Genomic DNA, 16506 nt, shown 5'->3' with positions numbered 1-16506 from the left:
TGAGACTGAGCCTGTGTCAGGTTCAACAACAAGTGTAGAGCCTTCTTAGGATTCTCTCTCTCTCCCTTTGGCCCTCTCATCAGGGTCACTCTCTCTTCAAGTGAAATGAAATGAGATTAAATGATATGGAATGAAATGAGATGGAAAGAGATGAAATAAGATAAATTAAAATATAGTTAAATTTTATGTATTTAATTTATTTACAAGGCACTTCAAGTGATAAGGAAAAATAATAACCAAATGTATACTGTGGACAGGAATAAAACTTAAAATTATAGAATACTCTGGATTAACATACGAAAAAGTCCTTTCCCAAGAATAAAATTACCTTAATTAATATGACATTCTCCCTTCTTCAACCATAAAATCAAGGCTCCATCTGTCTAAAAAGTTACTACAATATTCTCCTACATGCTCTTTGTGCTCAAGAAGATTTTAATCATATCTAGAATATAATCCAATTTTTCAAAAGGCCAATGTGATCAACTACACTTACTCTCTCCAGTTTAAACTAACATTCACTATTCCCTAAAGCCTTGTTAAGTATACTTCAGCAACACCAGGATTCCCTGTTTATGATCATGCCTAAATCTTTTCCTCGTGGGAGGTCACTAGACACAGACTCTCCTTTCAATAATGTACTTCTTTTCAACGTTAGGTTTTAGTTTACATGCACTCATTTAATAAGGTTTTCTAAAAAATTATGTCCTGTATTGAATCCATTTATTTTGCACCAAGAAGCAAAAGCTCATCACAAATTTGTTGAACAAATGTTGCCTTTACGTGAAGAAAAGGGAAAATACCAGAAGCAAAACATGTGCTCAACAGCCCTAACCTACAATCTAAAATTTTAAAACACCAGAAAAAAAGGTAACAATACAGACTATTTTTAAAACATCAGCCAAAAATAAAGCTTGAGCACATTACTATCTCAAGGTATATGTGTAACTCTCATTTAGTATTCTTATAAAAAAACCCTGAATATACTACATGACACAAACTGCTTTGGCAAATGAGAGAATGAGAAAAAAATTGTATCTGGTTTTATCAATCATTTTAAAGGAAGACTTACACACAGAATGCATTAATAATTAAAATCATTTAAAAATGTAAAAAAATAAAATTATTTTCTTTAATAATGCCTTCTCAAAACATACATATTCTCATTTACCTTTCTGAAGAACTGCTGATAAGTGTTCACCTAGAAGCTGCTTTTCTAGCATAGTGACCAGTTGTTTCCTGTTTAAAAAAACGAGTTTAGAATCACTGCAAGATTCTCCTAATGGAGAGTTAAAACGGTTTTCCAAAACCCTGCTGCATATATTATTGTCATCTGTCCTGATTTCTGTTTTACATTGTTATGCATGTATGAGTGCCATAAGATTTGTAGTCTGGTCTTCAGGAGACTGAATTTCATTGCATGAACTTCTGATTTCAGAGTTATAATTATCATTACATAACTACAGAAAATTATGTGATAATAATAAACATCTAGTTTACATAAAAATTACTATTTTACCTCTAATTAAACAAGACCAACAACAAATTTTCTAAAGTTTCCCACTCATCCAAAAAACTAAAAAATAAACTTACGAAGAAATTTTTATTTGTCAGGCTTTCCCATCTTTTTGATACAAATGAAGAAAGGAGAAAGGCAGGAACTAAGCAAAAAAGGTGAAGAACTATATTATTTAATCCTATCATACGACAACTTAAAAGTTTTTTAACATTTATTTTTGAGATACAGTGAGAGAGAGAAAGCATGCACACGATCAGGGTAGGGGCAGAGAAAGAGGGAGACACAGAATCCAAAGCAGGCTCCATGCTCTGAGCTATCAGCACAGACATGAACTGAGGCAAGGTGAAGTCAGATGCTTCACTGACTAAGCCGCCCAGGTGTCCCTGATAATTTCTGATCTAAGTAAAGCAAAATCAAAGTGTATATAAATATGGTATATAGAAATTACATATACAAATACAAAATATGTAATTCTTACTGTGTGTTAAGGCATAGGTAGGTTCTAACTCTGTCTACTTCTCCTTCTAGGAGCTTCTTGATGTGGTAAAGACACCCAGGAATCTGAAAATAAAATTTTTACCTTCCTATTTTAAGAATCATGGGACTTAAAGAACGAAAGTTACAAAGTTTTTGTAGCAAGCAAACAAAAACATTCCTCTTTTAAATCAATTTAGTGTCATAACCTTGAAAGGCACAGCTATATGGTCATTTTGTTTCTATCAAGTCAGAATGTCAAGAATTATTAAACTGGTTACAGCTTGTAACTGGAATCCATGGTTTGAAAATTTAATATAACCAAACAAAAATATAAAATACATGAAGCAAAGGGCTGTTATAAATGAAGAGAAACACTGAAAATTCAACAAAAGCTGATGACTTGACTACATACAGATCTATGATGCACAGTACATACAGAATGTACATGATATATAAAAGGACATATATTATATCCAAAATAATGGATAGAGTACTCAGACAGAAACCAGCAAGTTAACATAATACTTTAACAACACTAAACACGAAAAAGTATTTATAGAACACTCCACTCAACAACAGAATACACTTCTGCTCAAAGTGCACACAGAATATTCTGCAAGACAGACCTCATCAATTCACAAAACAAGCAAATAAATTTTAAATGAATGAAATTATAAAAACTGTGCTCATTCATCAAAATGGAGTGAAACATGGGAAAATAAGAAAATTTGAGAAAGTCACAAATATGTGGAAATTAGACAACACATTTCTCAATAATCAAGGTGTCAATGAAGAAATCAAAGAGAAACTACAAAGTACCTTAAAATAGGTGAAAACGGGGCTAGAACATACCTAAACTTAATATGGCAGCTAACACATTATTTAGAAGAAAATTTATGGTTATAAATAATTACATCAGAAAAACAAAGACCTCAAAACAAAATAAACTTTAAAAAAAAACCTACTTCCTATCTAAAGACACTGGAAAAAGACAAAGTAAAACGAAAGCAAATGAAGAAACAATATTTAGCATAGAATTTAATGAGAGAGAAATGAAAAAAAAAAAAAAACAATAGAAAAAAAATTAACCATACCAAGAGTTGCTTCTTTGAAAAGATCAACAAAGTAGACAAATCTTTAGCATAACTGACCAAAAAAGAAAAAAAAGAATAAAAAATTGTCAGGAAGAAAGGTTTGTCAAAATTTATAGGAATTATAAAGAAACATGGTTCTTTACATTTTAATAATCTTTTCTATGGATATTGAAAGAATTTATAATTATCATCTTGATCTCAAATACCTCTTTTTTTTTTGCACTAGCTTCCTTCCCTCTGCTGCATAGAACTTGCTTGTTTCTTCTAAGAATTTACTCTCAAAAGATTCTTGGTAAATCTAATAATGGAATATATAAAAGAAACTTAGTTAAAAGTTATCTTTAAGATATGACATTAGAAATCAGTTTCAATTTAATGAAAGTTAAGGAATTACTTACCCGCAAATCAGAAAGCATAGTTACAAGCCTTTGAATAAGACATCGATCAACCGTTTCGCCATTTCTTTCTTTCACAATCAACACAAGAATTCCATCTATGGTCCTGCTACGAACATTCTGATCACAAATTATATATGATTTAAATAATTCAAGGCCCATATCCCTAAAACAAACAAAAAATCTGCCTAAATTTTGGCTTATATTTTCCCCATCAGTTACACTTCTGTGTATATAATGCATTTCCCAGTCGAAACAAAATATAACTTGATGTTAAATTCACTGTATCTACAGTTGGATAAATATTTCTATTTTGTTTTTTGATGGTCTGAAATCACTAAATAAGATTTCAGTGTAAATAAGGCACAGTGGATGACATGTATAATTCAGTAATTTCTTAAAAATTAAGCAAAATTTAGGACGCTAAAGCTTCTAAACTGGCCCTAGATTTTTAGCCTTCATAATAAGCACAATGGTATGAATAATATCGACATTAATATCAACTTAGTGACCTTCTAGTGTTTTATAACGAAGTATTTCAAATGGGATTCAGTGTCCTAGATTAGATTCTAGAACTAGTATGTTTCCTAATTAAGACATGTTTTTAAATTGAGGTAAATTATAAAGTAACACTTAAAACTGTGTTACCATGTACTCAAATATCATTTTAAAAAAGTCAAAGTTTTAGGATACAAAGAAATACACATTTTGAAAATGATTTTTCTCTTATTGTGTTGTCTCTCAGAAGATAAAGGAGGTGATTATAAATCACATGTAACAGTGTTTTAAGTAATTATTTGTATCTTACCAAATTGAAGACAACATCAAAATTTGAAACGCATAAGTTCTATCTAGGAACAGAAAAATGTTCCTAATCATGCTCTGTTAGAAATAAAAAAATAAAGGTAAAACACTACGTCTCAAAGATTTTTTGGTTAAATTATCATCCCATCAAATAAAAACTTAACTCTTAAGAAAAGCACATAATTTATAACATTCTTATCAATCAAACATGGGCAATAATGTATTTATTTCTCTGGTAAAGATAACCTTTCAAATTTTTCACTCTTTTCTACGCTGCTAGTTCTTAAATAATAAAGATTAATAGAAATATATAAAGAAAATTTATTAATGGGTTATTTTATGTAAAAACTGCCGATATATGAATATTAGTGGTAAGTATAGTCTGCTCAACACATCTTTGAAAAACACCTACATATACATTTTCAGCAGACTGAAAATATAAGACAGAGCTGTACCATAAAAGAAGAGGAAATATGGAAAATTAACAGCAATACTTACGAAGACCAAGGCCGGGTACAAATATAACATTTCACCGCTTTTATTTAAAAACACACACAGCAGGAAGAGAATTCTTTATAATGAATATACTGGTTATGTACAAACTTCTTTATTATGAATATACTGGCTATGTACAAATTAACTGCGATGTGAGCATATATAAGAAGAGCAGTTCTCACACATTATTGTCTCAAGTCCCCTTCATATTTTTAAAAAGTACTGATGAAAGCAAAGAATTATCACCAGTGTAAGTATCTGCTAATACTTACCGTACTAAAAAATTAAACTGACAAAACTTTAGGTATTAAATTCAAGTTATACTAATATATTAATGAAAATGTAATTAATTTGTAAAGAAATAAGGTTTTAATCATTTAAATTTTAAAATAAATTACCAAAGGGCATGAACTTTCACTTGTAATATGAATAAATTTTGGAGATCCAATGTAAGCATGGTGATGAAGTTAATCACCATATGTGCTGGAAAGATACTTGGCAGTTGCTAATAGAACAGATACTTAACTGTTATCACCACAAAAAGTTAATGGTAATGATGAAAAGTGGTAATTGAGGTATTAGCTAATTCTACCGTAGTAATCATTTTGCAGTATACAGACGTTACCAAATCATCACACTGTACATCTTAAACTTGCACAATGTGATGACTCTATTATACCAAAAAACTTGGTAAAGAATTCATAATCTACAAAAGGAAATAGAGCATTAATGCTTTAAACACACCTTTTAAGTGCTATATTACAAACATGCTTTTAAGTGCTATAATACAAAGAGATGGGAGAAAGCAAATGAGAAGCAAAAGAAAACTAGGGTGGAATAAAAGCCAGAGTGGAATAGCCTAGAAAGCATGAAAGAAATGATAACCTTTGAACTACATCTTAAAAGAGTAAGAATTTTCCAGGAAATATTTTTCAGAATGATTTTTACATATTGCATGGAATAATCAACATGCATGGCATATTATTTCACACACACTTAATTTTGTGGCAAGTTCACCATCATTATAAATGGTGTAATCAACTGTGTAGGATTTAAAATATGCTTGTACAATTAACATCAGCAACAACTGTAGCCATAAATACACTGTTTTTAGAAAATGTCTACTTTTTTTTGCTTCTAACTTAAAACATTTATGGCACCTCTTTTGCTGATTCCTCTTTTAACACTACAGAGGACATCTGGAAATGTTGTGGGAAGGGGTTATTATGCTGTTGAGAGAATTTTGCCATGTTAACACTTTTGGGGAGGTTAAAAGAAATTGGTATTTGTATGGATTACAGCCCTCATTTTTAACCAAGACCCACAATTACTTTTTTAAACAAAGAAAACTAGAAAGATGGGATGTGGGAGCCATCAATGACTTAGGACACATCTTATGGTCCGAATGAGTGAGAATAACAACTCCAAATACAAAGAACTAAATCAGCCAATATGCTTGGCAATTCATTAAAACCAATTAGATAAATACTTTCATGTCATGATTCATGTGGGGACCTCCTTTTATATTTTAAAAATATAAACTCTTCAGTATCACCATTTTATTGAACTGTTTAGTCTATTCTAGTTTTTATTCTTTACATATGAAACTGAGAGAAATGTTTTCCATTAGTGAAGATTTAAACTCACTGCAGTTTTGTTTTTATACCTTAAATAAACTTTTAAATCTAATAATAGTATCAACATATCATATTACCTTATGCTTTATTCTGCCAAATAGAAAAGCAAACACAATTTACATATTTTCATTTTCAAAATATAGACATATTTTGTGTTGAAGTATTTACAGGTTTATCTATCTTATTTAGTATAGCTTTGTTATAGCTCTACTACACATTCCTCCATATATTCAAAACTCAGATGATAAATTACTAATTTCACACACTATTTAGTAAGACTAAATCTGACATACATTTTGTGCCTCTTGTTTAAGCTCCTATTAATGTTAAACTCAATTACATCTAAAGTATAATTATCTGTTTGGAAAAAAACACCTAATTGTAAGCGAATAAATAAATTAAAATTAAAACGTTAAAGAACTGAAAATTTTGGTCTACCATAAAAGTACTTCCAGAAGCTTTTAAATAAAGTATGGGCTAACTACAGTTTGAAGTTTTTCATTTACAGAACCATTTAACACATTCCATGATAATTCTCTGAACTAAAAATATAATTTCTATACTCTACTATTTGTCTGCTATGATTTTGCCAGCATTTATCCATTTTCTTTAGAAAAGGGCCATTATCCACAGAATCCATGAGGTAATGTTAAGAAAAACTTTATATTCTAACATTAACACACATTCTGCAAACGGAAGATATGACTTCTAAAAGACAGTATTTAAAACTGCTTAATGATAACCTCAGGTCCAAGGATGTCTGTCTTAAACAGAACACAAAGAGAACAAAAATAACATTAATCCCATATACCAAGTAAATTATTCCACTTGATAGATACTGACATGGAAAATTTGACAAAAGACAGGAAACAACTCAAAGAGGAAAAAAAAGGATACTCTCTGAATTGATGAATTTGTGCTTTGAGGTGGTGTTCACAAAGCTGCTTCAACTGTTTATACAAGTTTGCAGATAAATTGTAGGAGCAAAGGTTTTCAACACTCTGAAAAAATGAAATTTTTGTGCTTAAGTTGAAAAAATGCAAAATAAAGTTACTTTGTCTACAACTGTTGATTATATACGGACCACTGATTGTGAACTTATTTTATATGAATTAATAAGTGAATAGGAATGTCATGAATATATTCATGACTATTAAATGATGAAAAGCTATTTCAAAATTTGCAGTATCTGAACCCTAAGAAAATGAATTTAAAGTCTTCCATCTCAATCAGTATGTACAAACCCATTCTTTATGAGTAATTCTAAGCACCAAGACATTCATAGTAATCAGCTTTCTTTAATTTAAAAATAATTCTCTGAAATTAGCTGTTCAAACCATACGTTAAACCACGTCTTAATTTTCAGAATTTTTAAAAGATTACAATCTTTCTTTAAAATTTTAAAATTAGAAAATACATTTTAAAAATGTGTACAATACAATGAAACACAATCTTATTAAGTGTGACTTTCAATTCCTATAACAAACAATAAAACAAACCATTTGTTTATATTAAAATACACCCTACTGACCACTGCAGTGAAGTCACCAATAGTGCAAAGCTCTCACTCCTCATAAAACAAAGAATTCATCTGGCAAGAATGTTCAGAATCAACATTATAAGAGTTCTAGAGTCTAACCAAAACTTTATGACCAAAGGCACATTTAATAAAGAAAAAGTATGCTACATTTCAGTAATAGAGCCTTTTGGAGGCTTAATTGTCAGAGCTACATAAGCATGCCTAGGTTCTTTTTAAACTAAGAAAAAACATGTACAGGACCAGGCTAAATTACATTTAACTAAAATAACTTGAACAATGGAACATCATAAAAGCCATATAAGAAAACCTCACAGCCAGTACCATCCTCAGTGGGGAAAAACATAGCTTTCCCCCTGAGATCAGGAACATGACAGGGATGTCCACTCTCACCACTGTTGTTTAACATTGTGCTGAAAGTGCTAGCATCAGCAATCAGACAACAAAATGAAATGAAAGGCATAAAAATTGTCAAAGAGTCAGTCAAACTCACTTTTCACAGATGGCATAATACTCTAACATGGAAAACCTGAAAGTCTCCACCAAAAAGTTGCTTGAACTGATACATTAATCCAGCAAAGTCACAGGACACAAAATCAATGTACAGAAATCAGTTGCATTTCTATACACCAATCGTGAAGCAAAAGAAAGAGAAATCAAGAAATCAATCCCATTTACAATTGCACCAAGAATCATAAAATAGCCAGGAATAAACCTAACCAAAGACGTAGTCTACTCAAAGATAGTCTATACAAAGATGTAGTCTACAAAGATGTGTATGCTGAAAACTATAGAAGACTTGTGAAGGAAAGTGAAGAAGACACAAAGAAATGGAAAAACATTTCACGCTTATGGACTGGAAGAATAAATATTGTCAAAATGTCAATACTACCCTAATCAATCTACATGTTTAATGTAACCTCATCCAAAATTGCACTGGCATTCTTCTCAAAGCTAGCACAGCCAATACCAACATGTGTATGGAACCACAAAAGACCCCAAACAGCCAGAGTAATGTTGAAAAAGAAAACCAAAGCAGGAGGCATCACAATCCTAGACTTCAGCATTTACTACATCAAGACAGTATGGTACTGGCACAAAAACACACACACAGACCACTGGAATAGAACAGAGAACCTAGAATTGGACCCAGAAATGTATAGCCAACTAATTTCTGACAAAACAGGAAAGGGTATCCCCTGGAAAAAAGACAGTCTCTTTAGCAAATGGCGGTGGAAGAACTGGCCAGCAACATGCAGAAGAATGAAACTGGACCACTTTCTTACACCATACATTAAAAAAAACAACAACAACAACTCAGAATGGATGAAAAACCCAACTGTGAGACAGGAAACCATCAAAATCCTAGAGGAGAAAACAGGCAACAACCTCGTTGACCTCAGATGCTCAACAGGTCTCCAAAGCCAAGGGAGGAACAACAAGCCAAGAGGAGCAACACTCTCCAGTTGCATCCACGTTGCTACAAAAGGCCATATTCCATTCTTTCTCATTGCCATGTAGTATTGCATTGTGTATATAAACCAAAATTTCTTTATCCAGTCATCAATTGATGGACATTTAGGCTCTTTCCATAATTTGGCTATTGTTGAAAGTCCTGCTATAAACATTGGGGTACAAGTGCCCCTATGTCTCAGCACTCCTGTATCTCTTGGCAAGGGAATTAAAAGCAAAACTGAACTATCAAGACCTCATGAAGATAAAAAGTTTCTGCACTGCAAAGGAAACAACAAAACTAAAAGGCAACCAACAGAAAGGGAAAAGATATTTGCAAACGACATACTGGATAAAGCGTTAGTAACCAAAACCTATAAAGAACTTAGCAAACTCAACATGTGAAAAACAAGTAATCTGGAGAATTGAGTAGAATGAATGAATAGACGCTTTTCCAAAGAAGACATCCAGGTGGCCAACAGACACATGAAAAGATGCTCAACATCGCTCATCATCAGCTAGATACAAATCAAAACCACAGTGAGATACCACCTCATACCAGTCACAGAGGCTAAAATCAGCAACTCAGGAAACTACAGATGCTGGCGAGGATGTGGAGAAACAAGAACCCTCTTGCACTGTTGGTGGGAATGCAAACTGGTGCAGCTGCTCTGGAAAACAACGTGGTGGTTTCTCAAAGAATTAAAAATACAACTACACTATGACCCACCAATAGCACGATTAGGAGTTTATTCAAAGGATACAGGAGTGCTGATTCACAGGGGCACATGTACCCCAATGTTTGTAGCACCAATTTCAACAATAGCCAAACTATGGAAAGGGCCTAAACGTCCATCAACTGATAAATGGATAATATAATATAATACAAATTATATATAAAAGGTTATATTATATAGTAATATAATAATATGTAATATAATAATAAAATTAGTATTATTAATATACTAATAACATATATAATATACATAACACATGCACGTGCGCGCGCGTGTGCGCACGCGCGCGCACACACACACACACACACACACACGTATATTTGTTGGCAATGAGAAAGAATGAAATCCTTCCATTTGCAGCAATGTGGATGGGGCTGGAGGGTACTATGCAAAGTGCAGCAAGTCAAACTGGAGGGTATTATGCCAAGTGAAGCAAGTCAATAAGAGAAAGAGACATATATATATGTTTTCACTCATGTGTGGATCTTGAGAAACTAAACAGAAGACCATGGGGTAAGGGTAGGGGAAAAAATAGTTACACACTCTCTTAAATACAGAGAACAAACCTAGGGTTTATTGGGGCACTAGGGGAGAGGGGAAAATGGGTTATTGGGCACTGAGGAGGGCACTTTTTGGGATGAGCACTGGGTGCTGTACGTAAGCAATGAATCACAGGAACCTACCCCCAAAACCAAGAGCACACTGCATCCACTGTGGGTTAGCCAACTTAATCATAAATTATATTTAAAATTTAAAAATTAATAAAATAAAATAAAATACCCTGAACAATAAGAATATATGCATAAAAGTACAAAATTATACACAACATAATTGTAACTAAGTAAATCAATCAAACATAAATACACAAAGTGTACTGCATGATTGTAATCTTGGTAGATCCCATGATTACGATGCATGATGATAAAAATTATCCAAGGAATTATAATTCAATTATTACTATAAACCCTGATTCCATTATGATTAGTGAATACCTGTATCCAAAAGTAACACACACCTGATAGAGTTCCTCCAAGCTGTACTTAACAGAGATACTATTCTGGATAGCCTGTACAGCTTCTTTTAACTTTTGCCATGTTTCTTCAGTGTAGTTTTCCAGTGGCAGGGGTTTATCTAATAAATAAATGAAAGTTTATAGCATTAACTGTTTGGGAGACAATGTCAAAATACTAGAACATGTAACATATCCTCACACATTTATAATATAATGAATTTATTTTAAACAAAGCTTGTTGAGGCCATTCAGTGGGTTAAGAATAGTCACTTCAGCAAATGGTACTACGACAAGATACCCACATATGAAAGAACGAAGTCAGTGTCATAATCAAAACACAATTCAAAATGGATCAAAGACATAAATGTAAATACGAAAGCAAAATCTATAAAACTTTTAGTAAGAAACAAAGGGATAAATCTTCGTGACCTTGGACCTTGCAGTAAATTCACACATGACACCAAAACATAAGTGACAGAAGATAATGTATTGGGGTTCATTAAGTTAAAATGTGAAATTTTTGTGGATCAAAGGTAAGGAATAAAGAAAGCAAAACACAACCATCAGGATACAATAAAATATTTCCTAATAACTGGTAAACATGAAGCATCCAGAATAAAAAAAAAAAAAACTGTTGCAATTCATCCACAAAAAAGAATATCAACCAATTAATAACTAGGCAGCAGATTTGAACAGATACTTTCAAGAACATATACAAACGGCCAAGTAACCCATGAAAGGCTGCCCAACATAGTAATAGATTAATACAAGTCAAAATCATGACATACGACTTTATACTTAATAGGAAGGATATAACAAGTTTTTTAGAGGATGTGGAAAAACTAGAACGCTTATACTTCTCTGGTAGGAACATAAAATTGTATGGAGAATGTGGAAAATTTAGCAGTTCTTCCATTAACCATAAAATTACCATATGACCCCACAATTCCCTTCCTAGTGTATATCCAAAAGAATTAAAAACAGGTATTCATACAAAATAGTGTATATAAATGTTCATGGCACTATGTACATCCATATGATAGGATTTTATTTAAGCCATAAAAATGAAGCATTCACACATACTACAACCTGAATGAACTTCAAAAACACTATGCTAACTGAACTCAGCCAGGCACAAAAAAGATTATAGAATGAAACATCCAGAAGAGGCAAATCTATAAAGACAGAAATCAGAGAGCTGACTGCCTCGTAGAGAGAGGACAGAAATGAAAGGAAAAGGAATGGGGCAGAGAGATCATAATGCTTGTGAACATAGGTTTTCATTTTCTACCTATTAAAATATTTCACAATTAAACTGAGGCAGTAGTTACATAATACCGTCAAGTGCTAAGTGTACAACTGTATACTTTAAAAGTTAACGTCCAATTTATTCTTTGTGAATTTCTCCTCAGTAAAAATATCAGCACAAAATTTGTAAAAGAAAGTCTCAACAAAAAACAAGAAACTTTTATGTTTAAATTACTAAACAAAAATAATCTTGCAAATAAATGATAAGGTTATACTTAAGAAGCTGGCAAAGATAAAGTGAATCTAAAATAAGAAGAAAAATAATACAAAATTAAGCACAAATTAACTGAGGTAGAAAACAATCAAAACCAAGATGTGGGCCCTTCGGAAGGGAAACTATATAGGCCAATATATAATATATATAAAGTTACATTATATATAATATATATTATATATTAGTTATTAATATCCATTAATAATTATATATAACTAAATTTACACTATGTTTAATATAATATAATTAATATAATTAATATGATTATATTAGTCATTATATATAATATATATTAACATATATATTAGGGTTTATATATAAAATACACAAAGTTATGTTATATATAATATATATTATATAATTATAATTACATATATATATATGTGTATATATATATAATATTAAGTTTATTTTTCTTTGTACCACATTCACTCTCTCTCTCTCAAAAAAATTTACTATTATCCAAGATGGTAACCATTCCTTCTTCTATGCAGAATTTAATACAAACTTTACCCTGAAATAAATGAGTTATTTTAAAAATCTGAAAAGCATTATTAATTATGTCACGGAAAAAGGAATATGAGTGTTGCTTCAAATCTAGTTTATATAAAAAAGTTAGCAAAAACACCTGAAAGTCAGATATCGGATGATGATGATCTACAGAACTATTTCAATATTCCATCCCACTAAAACAGAATATTTTCTAAGTTTATTTGTAGTATTTTAATACATGAGACAGAACCGCAAATGTTGTATATCCTTTACGTAGGAGTATTAAATTTGTAGAGGCAACTGGGTGGGTCACTTGGTTACGCTTCCAACTCTTGATTTTGGCCCAGGTCATGATTTCATGCTTCATGAATTCGAGTCCTGTGTCAGGTTCTGTGCTGATAGTGGGAAGTCTGCTTGGGATTCTCCCTCTCCCTCTCTTTCTGCCCCTTCCCTGCTTGTGCTCTCTGTCTTAAAACAAATAAACTTAAAAAACAGTCAAAATTATTTAAATAACTTTAAGAGATACTTGATATAGCTCTGCCCTGAGTATGAGAACCCAGATCAAATTAGTAATATTGACTAAAACAATGAAAAACATATGCACAGACCAAAGCATTTCAGTTCCTTAAATTCACCCTAATGCTGAAATATACCAAAAAAGATTGGAAAAAGTAAATTTTTCAATCTATGCAACAATGCATGAGTATAACATGAATTCAAATAATTCATGCTATTTGAAATCTTACTTGGCCACTAAAGTAAGATTGCTTTTTGAAACTTCAACAATCTAAAGTCAAACTTCTGCATAATAAATCTAGCATGCACTAGGTTCTGGATAAGGCGAAAAGGTAAAAAGCAAAACACCAAGGGGCAAAATGTTACAAACATTTACTTTTGAAAAGTTCTAGAAAATCTGAGGTCTTATTCATAAATTTTGGATTGTTTGATATTTACTTACAAAACTATTTTTTGAGCAGAAAATAACTGAATTCAAAAGTTTTTAAATAATATTAATTAAAATTTTAAAAAGTTAATTTTTTTCTTGACAACTAAAGATGGCAACGGGGTTGGAATATGCCCTTTAAAACCTGTAAACTAAAAAATGAGAATCTTGACAAGATACCAAAAACATTGGTTTATAAAATGCCAAAATACCATGTAAGGATTCTGTTTTATGAATTCGATATGAAAATATTATATGAAAAATTACGCTAATTCTATAAAAATTGTATGAAAAACCAATGATTATCATGAGTTTTAATTTTTATATTAATATCTCTTCAAAATTTAAAATCTACTCCTAATAAAGGATCTTATTATGGTTTCACTGTTTATGTCCAAATGCACAATTTTTTACCACCTGTTCTGTAACTTATTAAAAATTTAAATTGTTGCCTTTGGACTCCCCATGTAAGAACTTTTCTCAGTAATATTACAGATCCACTCACTAAAAAGATGGAAGAGAATGTATTCTACAACGGTGTGGCAACCTAGAGTATTTCAAACAGTAAGGGAGGGCATAAATGTACTTTAGAGAGAAACAAAGTACTGAAGAGTGGAGTAATTTTCCAAAGGTCTCGAGTCACTCCATGGTTAAACTGGGGCCAGGATTCAGGTCTTCAGAGTGTAAAATCAATGTTCCTAATCTTGTAAAAATTAACTACCTCGAAAAATATTAACTGTATCTCTCTGAATTTAAAGTAAAAAAGCAGCAACAGGGTATGAAAAGCTAAAACTGAAATCTTAAAAAAATTATCATTAAGTTACCTTTAAAGTTTTTGATTACCAACTTCTTGACAGAGCCAGTGCCAAGCATGTTACTGGCAAAACTAGACAGAGTTGTTGGGGCTTTAGTGAAGTCATTGTTGTGATGGTCTGCAGCCACAGAGAAAACTATCAACTTTCCGTTTTTAAGTTGTTCTTGTTTCTGAGAGGCAGCAGCAGCTGCAGATGATGATGAGTCTTCCTGAGGCATTTTCACATTAAGTCCTATGAAATCCAAGAAAATTCAAGTTTATAATTTTATCTAGTAGAAGACTTAAGAAGTTTTGGTGACAGGAAAAAGAAGCAAAAGGAGACAAACACGAAGAGCATTTAGTAATATTCCTGACCCTTGTTCCTATATTTTACTCATTTTTTTTCTTAACACTACATGGAAGCAGATGCAGGGAGACCATCAGCAGGTAGTCATAATCTCTTGAGAAATAGTCAAAACACTAATGACCAGATGAGGAGATGAAATATTGTGAAAATGAAGAGAATGAAAAAATGAATAATCGTCAAAAGAAAAAGAGGAAAGTAACCAAGCACAAAGGGAAAAAGTGAGACTGCTGAAGTAAGAAGTGAGTTTCAGTACAGCATAGTGGCAAATGACAAAATGGTTGTAAAAGTGTTTTGGAATATGCAAGGGCAAACATGGGAAGGAAACACAAGAGATTAGAAAACAAGAGAAAACTGGGAAACAGAGGGGAAAAAATGAAAAAGAGGGAGACAGAAAGAGAACACAATGTAAATACAAACTGCAAAAGAAAAAAAAAAACGTACAAGGCACCTATATCAGAATATTTCACAACCTCCTGCAACACAGAGCTTACCTGAGGGGGGAAAAGAAACACAAACACAAACACAAACCACAGAAACAGCTAAGAGACAGAAATCAATGAGACAAGAAGTGAAGTACAGAAAGCCAGAAAAGCCAGAATATAATACATTTGTTTACTCTGTACCACTTTACATCACGGTTAGCTATACAGACGTTTGTAATATACAGCAAATAAGAGACAAAGCTCTGCACTCTCATGGAACATTCACTATAAAGGTCCAGAAAATCTAGCAAGTAGGATACCCAAGGTGCTAAATGATAAAATAAATAAAAACACACACATGGGTGGAAAGAGTTAAGTTTAATGAAGGATTAAAGGTAAGAACAAAGTCAAAAAGAGGTATGTAAGAAAATGAAGGGGAAAGCCTGTAAAAGAAAATAAAAAGCAAGGCAAATTACGCTACATAATGAGTTAGGCACAAATAAACAGGGACTTTAAAAAATCATGGATATTTTGGATATCCCTCCGAAATCACGGAAAAACATGAGAGAAGTTTAGGGAGACAGAGAGAGACGCAATGGTAGAAATAGGCAACATACATTCACACAGAATTCCGGTTACAAAATCGACGCTAGAAGCCTCCTGACTGCTAGAACTAAAACAGCAACACGGCACCCTTACGATCAAGGCATAAGAAACCAGTAATAATTTACACATTTTCTGGTTGTTTGGTGCAAAGTACTTGCCTCTCTGAAACCGGAGAAAGTACTCAGAAACGACGCTTGACGTC

The 16506-nt window shown here is 32.1% G+C and overlaps 1 protein-coding gene across 1 annotated transcript in view; it reads right to left on the bottom strand.

Annotated features, from left to right (window-relative positions):
• LOC145715078 (cullin-4B-like) overlaps positions 1–15158 on the bottom strand; it is a 137977-nt gene extending 122819 nt beyond the window's left edge. The window contains 9 exon segments of the mRNA XM_081794661.1: positions 1172–1239; positions 1998–2099; positions 3297–3388; positions 3489–3651; positions 4294–4367; positions 6990–7059; positions 7319–7422; positions 11163–11278; positions 14941–15158. Coding sequence (XP_081650787.1) covers positions 1172–1239; positions 1998–2099; positions 3297–3388; positions 3489–3651; positions 4294–4367; positions 6990–7059; positions 7319–7422; positions 11163–11278; positions 14941–15148 — 997 coding nt within the window. The 5' untranslated portion in view covers positions 15149–15158.
• Positions 15159–16506: the final 1348 nt, after the last annotated feature.

This window comes from Panthera onca, chromosome Y, assembly GCF_046562875.1.
Source record: "Panthera onca isolate mPanOnc1 chromosome Y, mPanOnc1 haplotype 2, whole genome shotgun sequence".
Taxonomy (NCBI): Eukaryota; Metazoa; Chordata; class Mammalia; order Carnivora; family Felidae; genus Panthera; species Panthera onca.
Note: the sequence above shows the minus strand (reverse complement) of the source record. Positions and strands in the feature narration are given on the sequence as shown.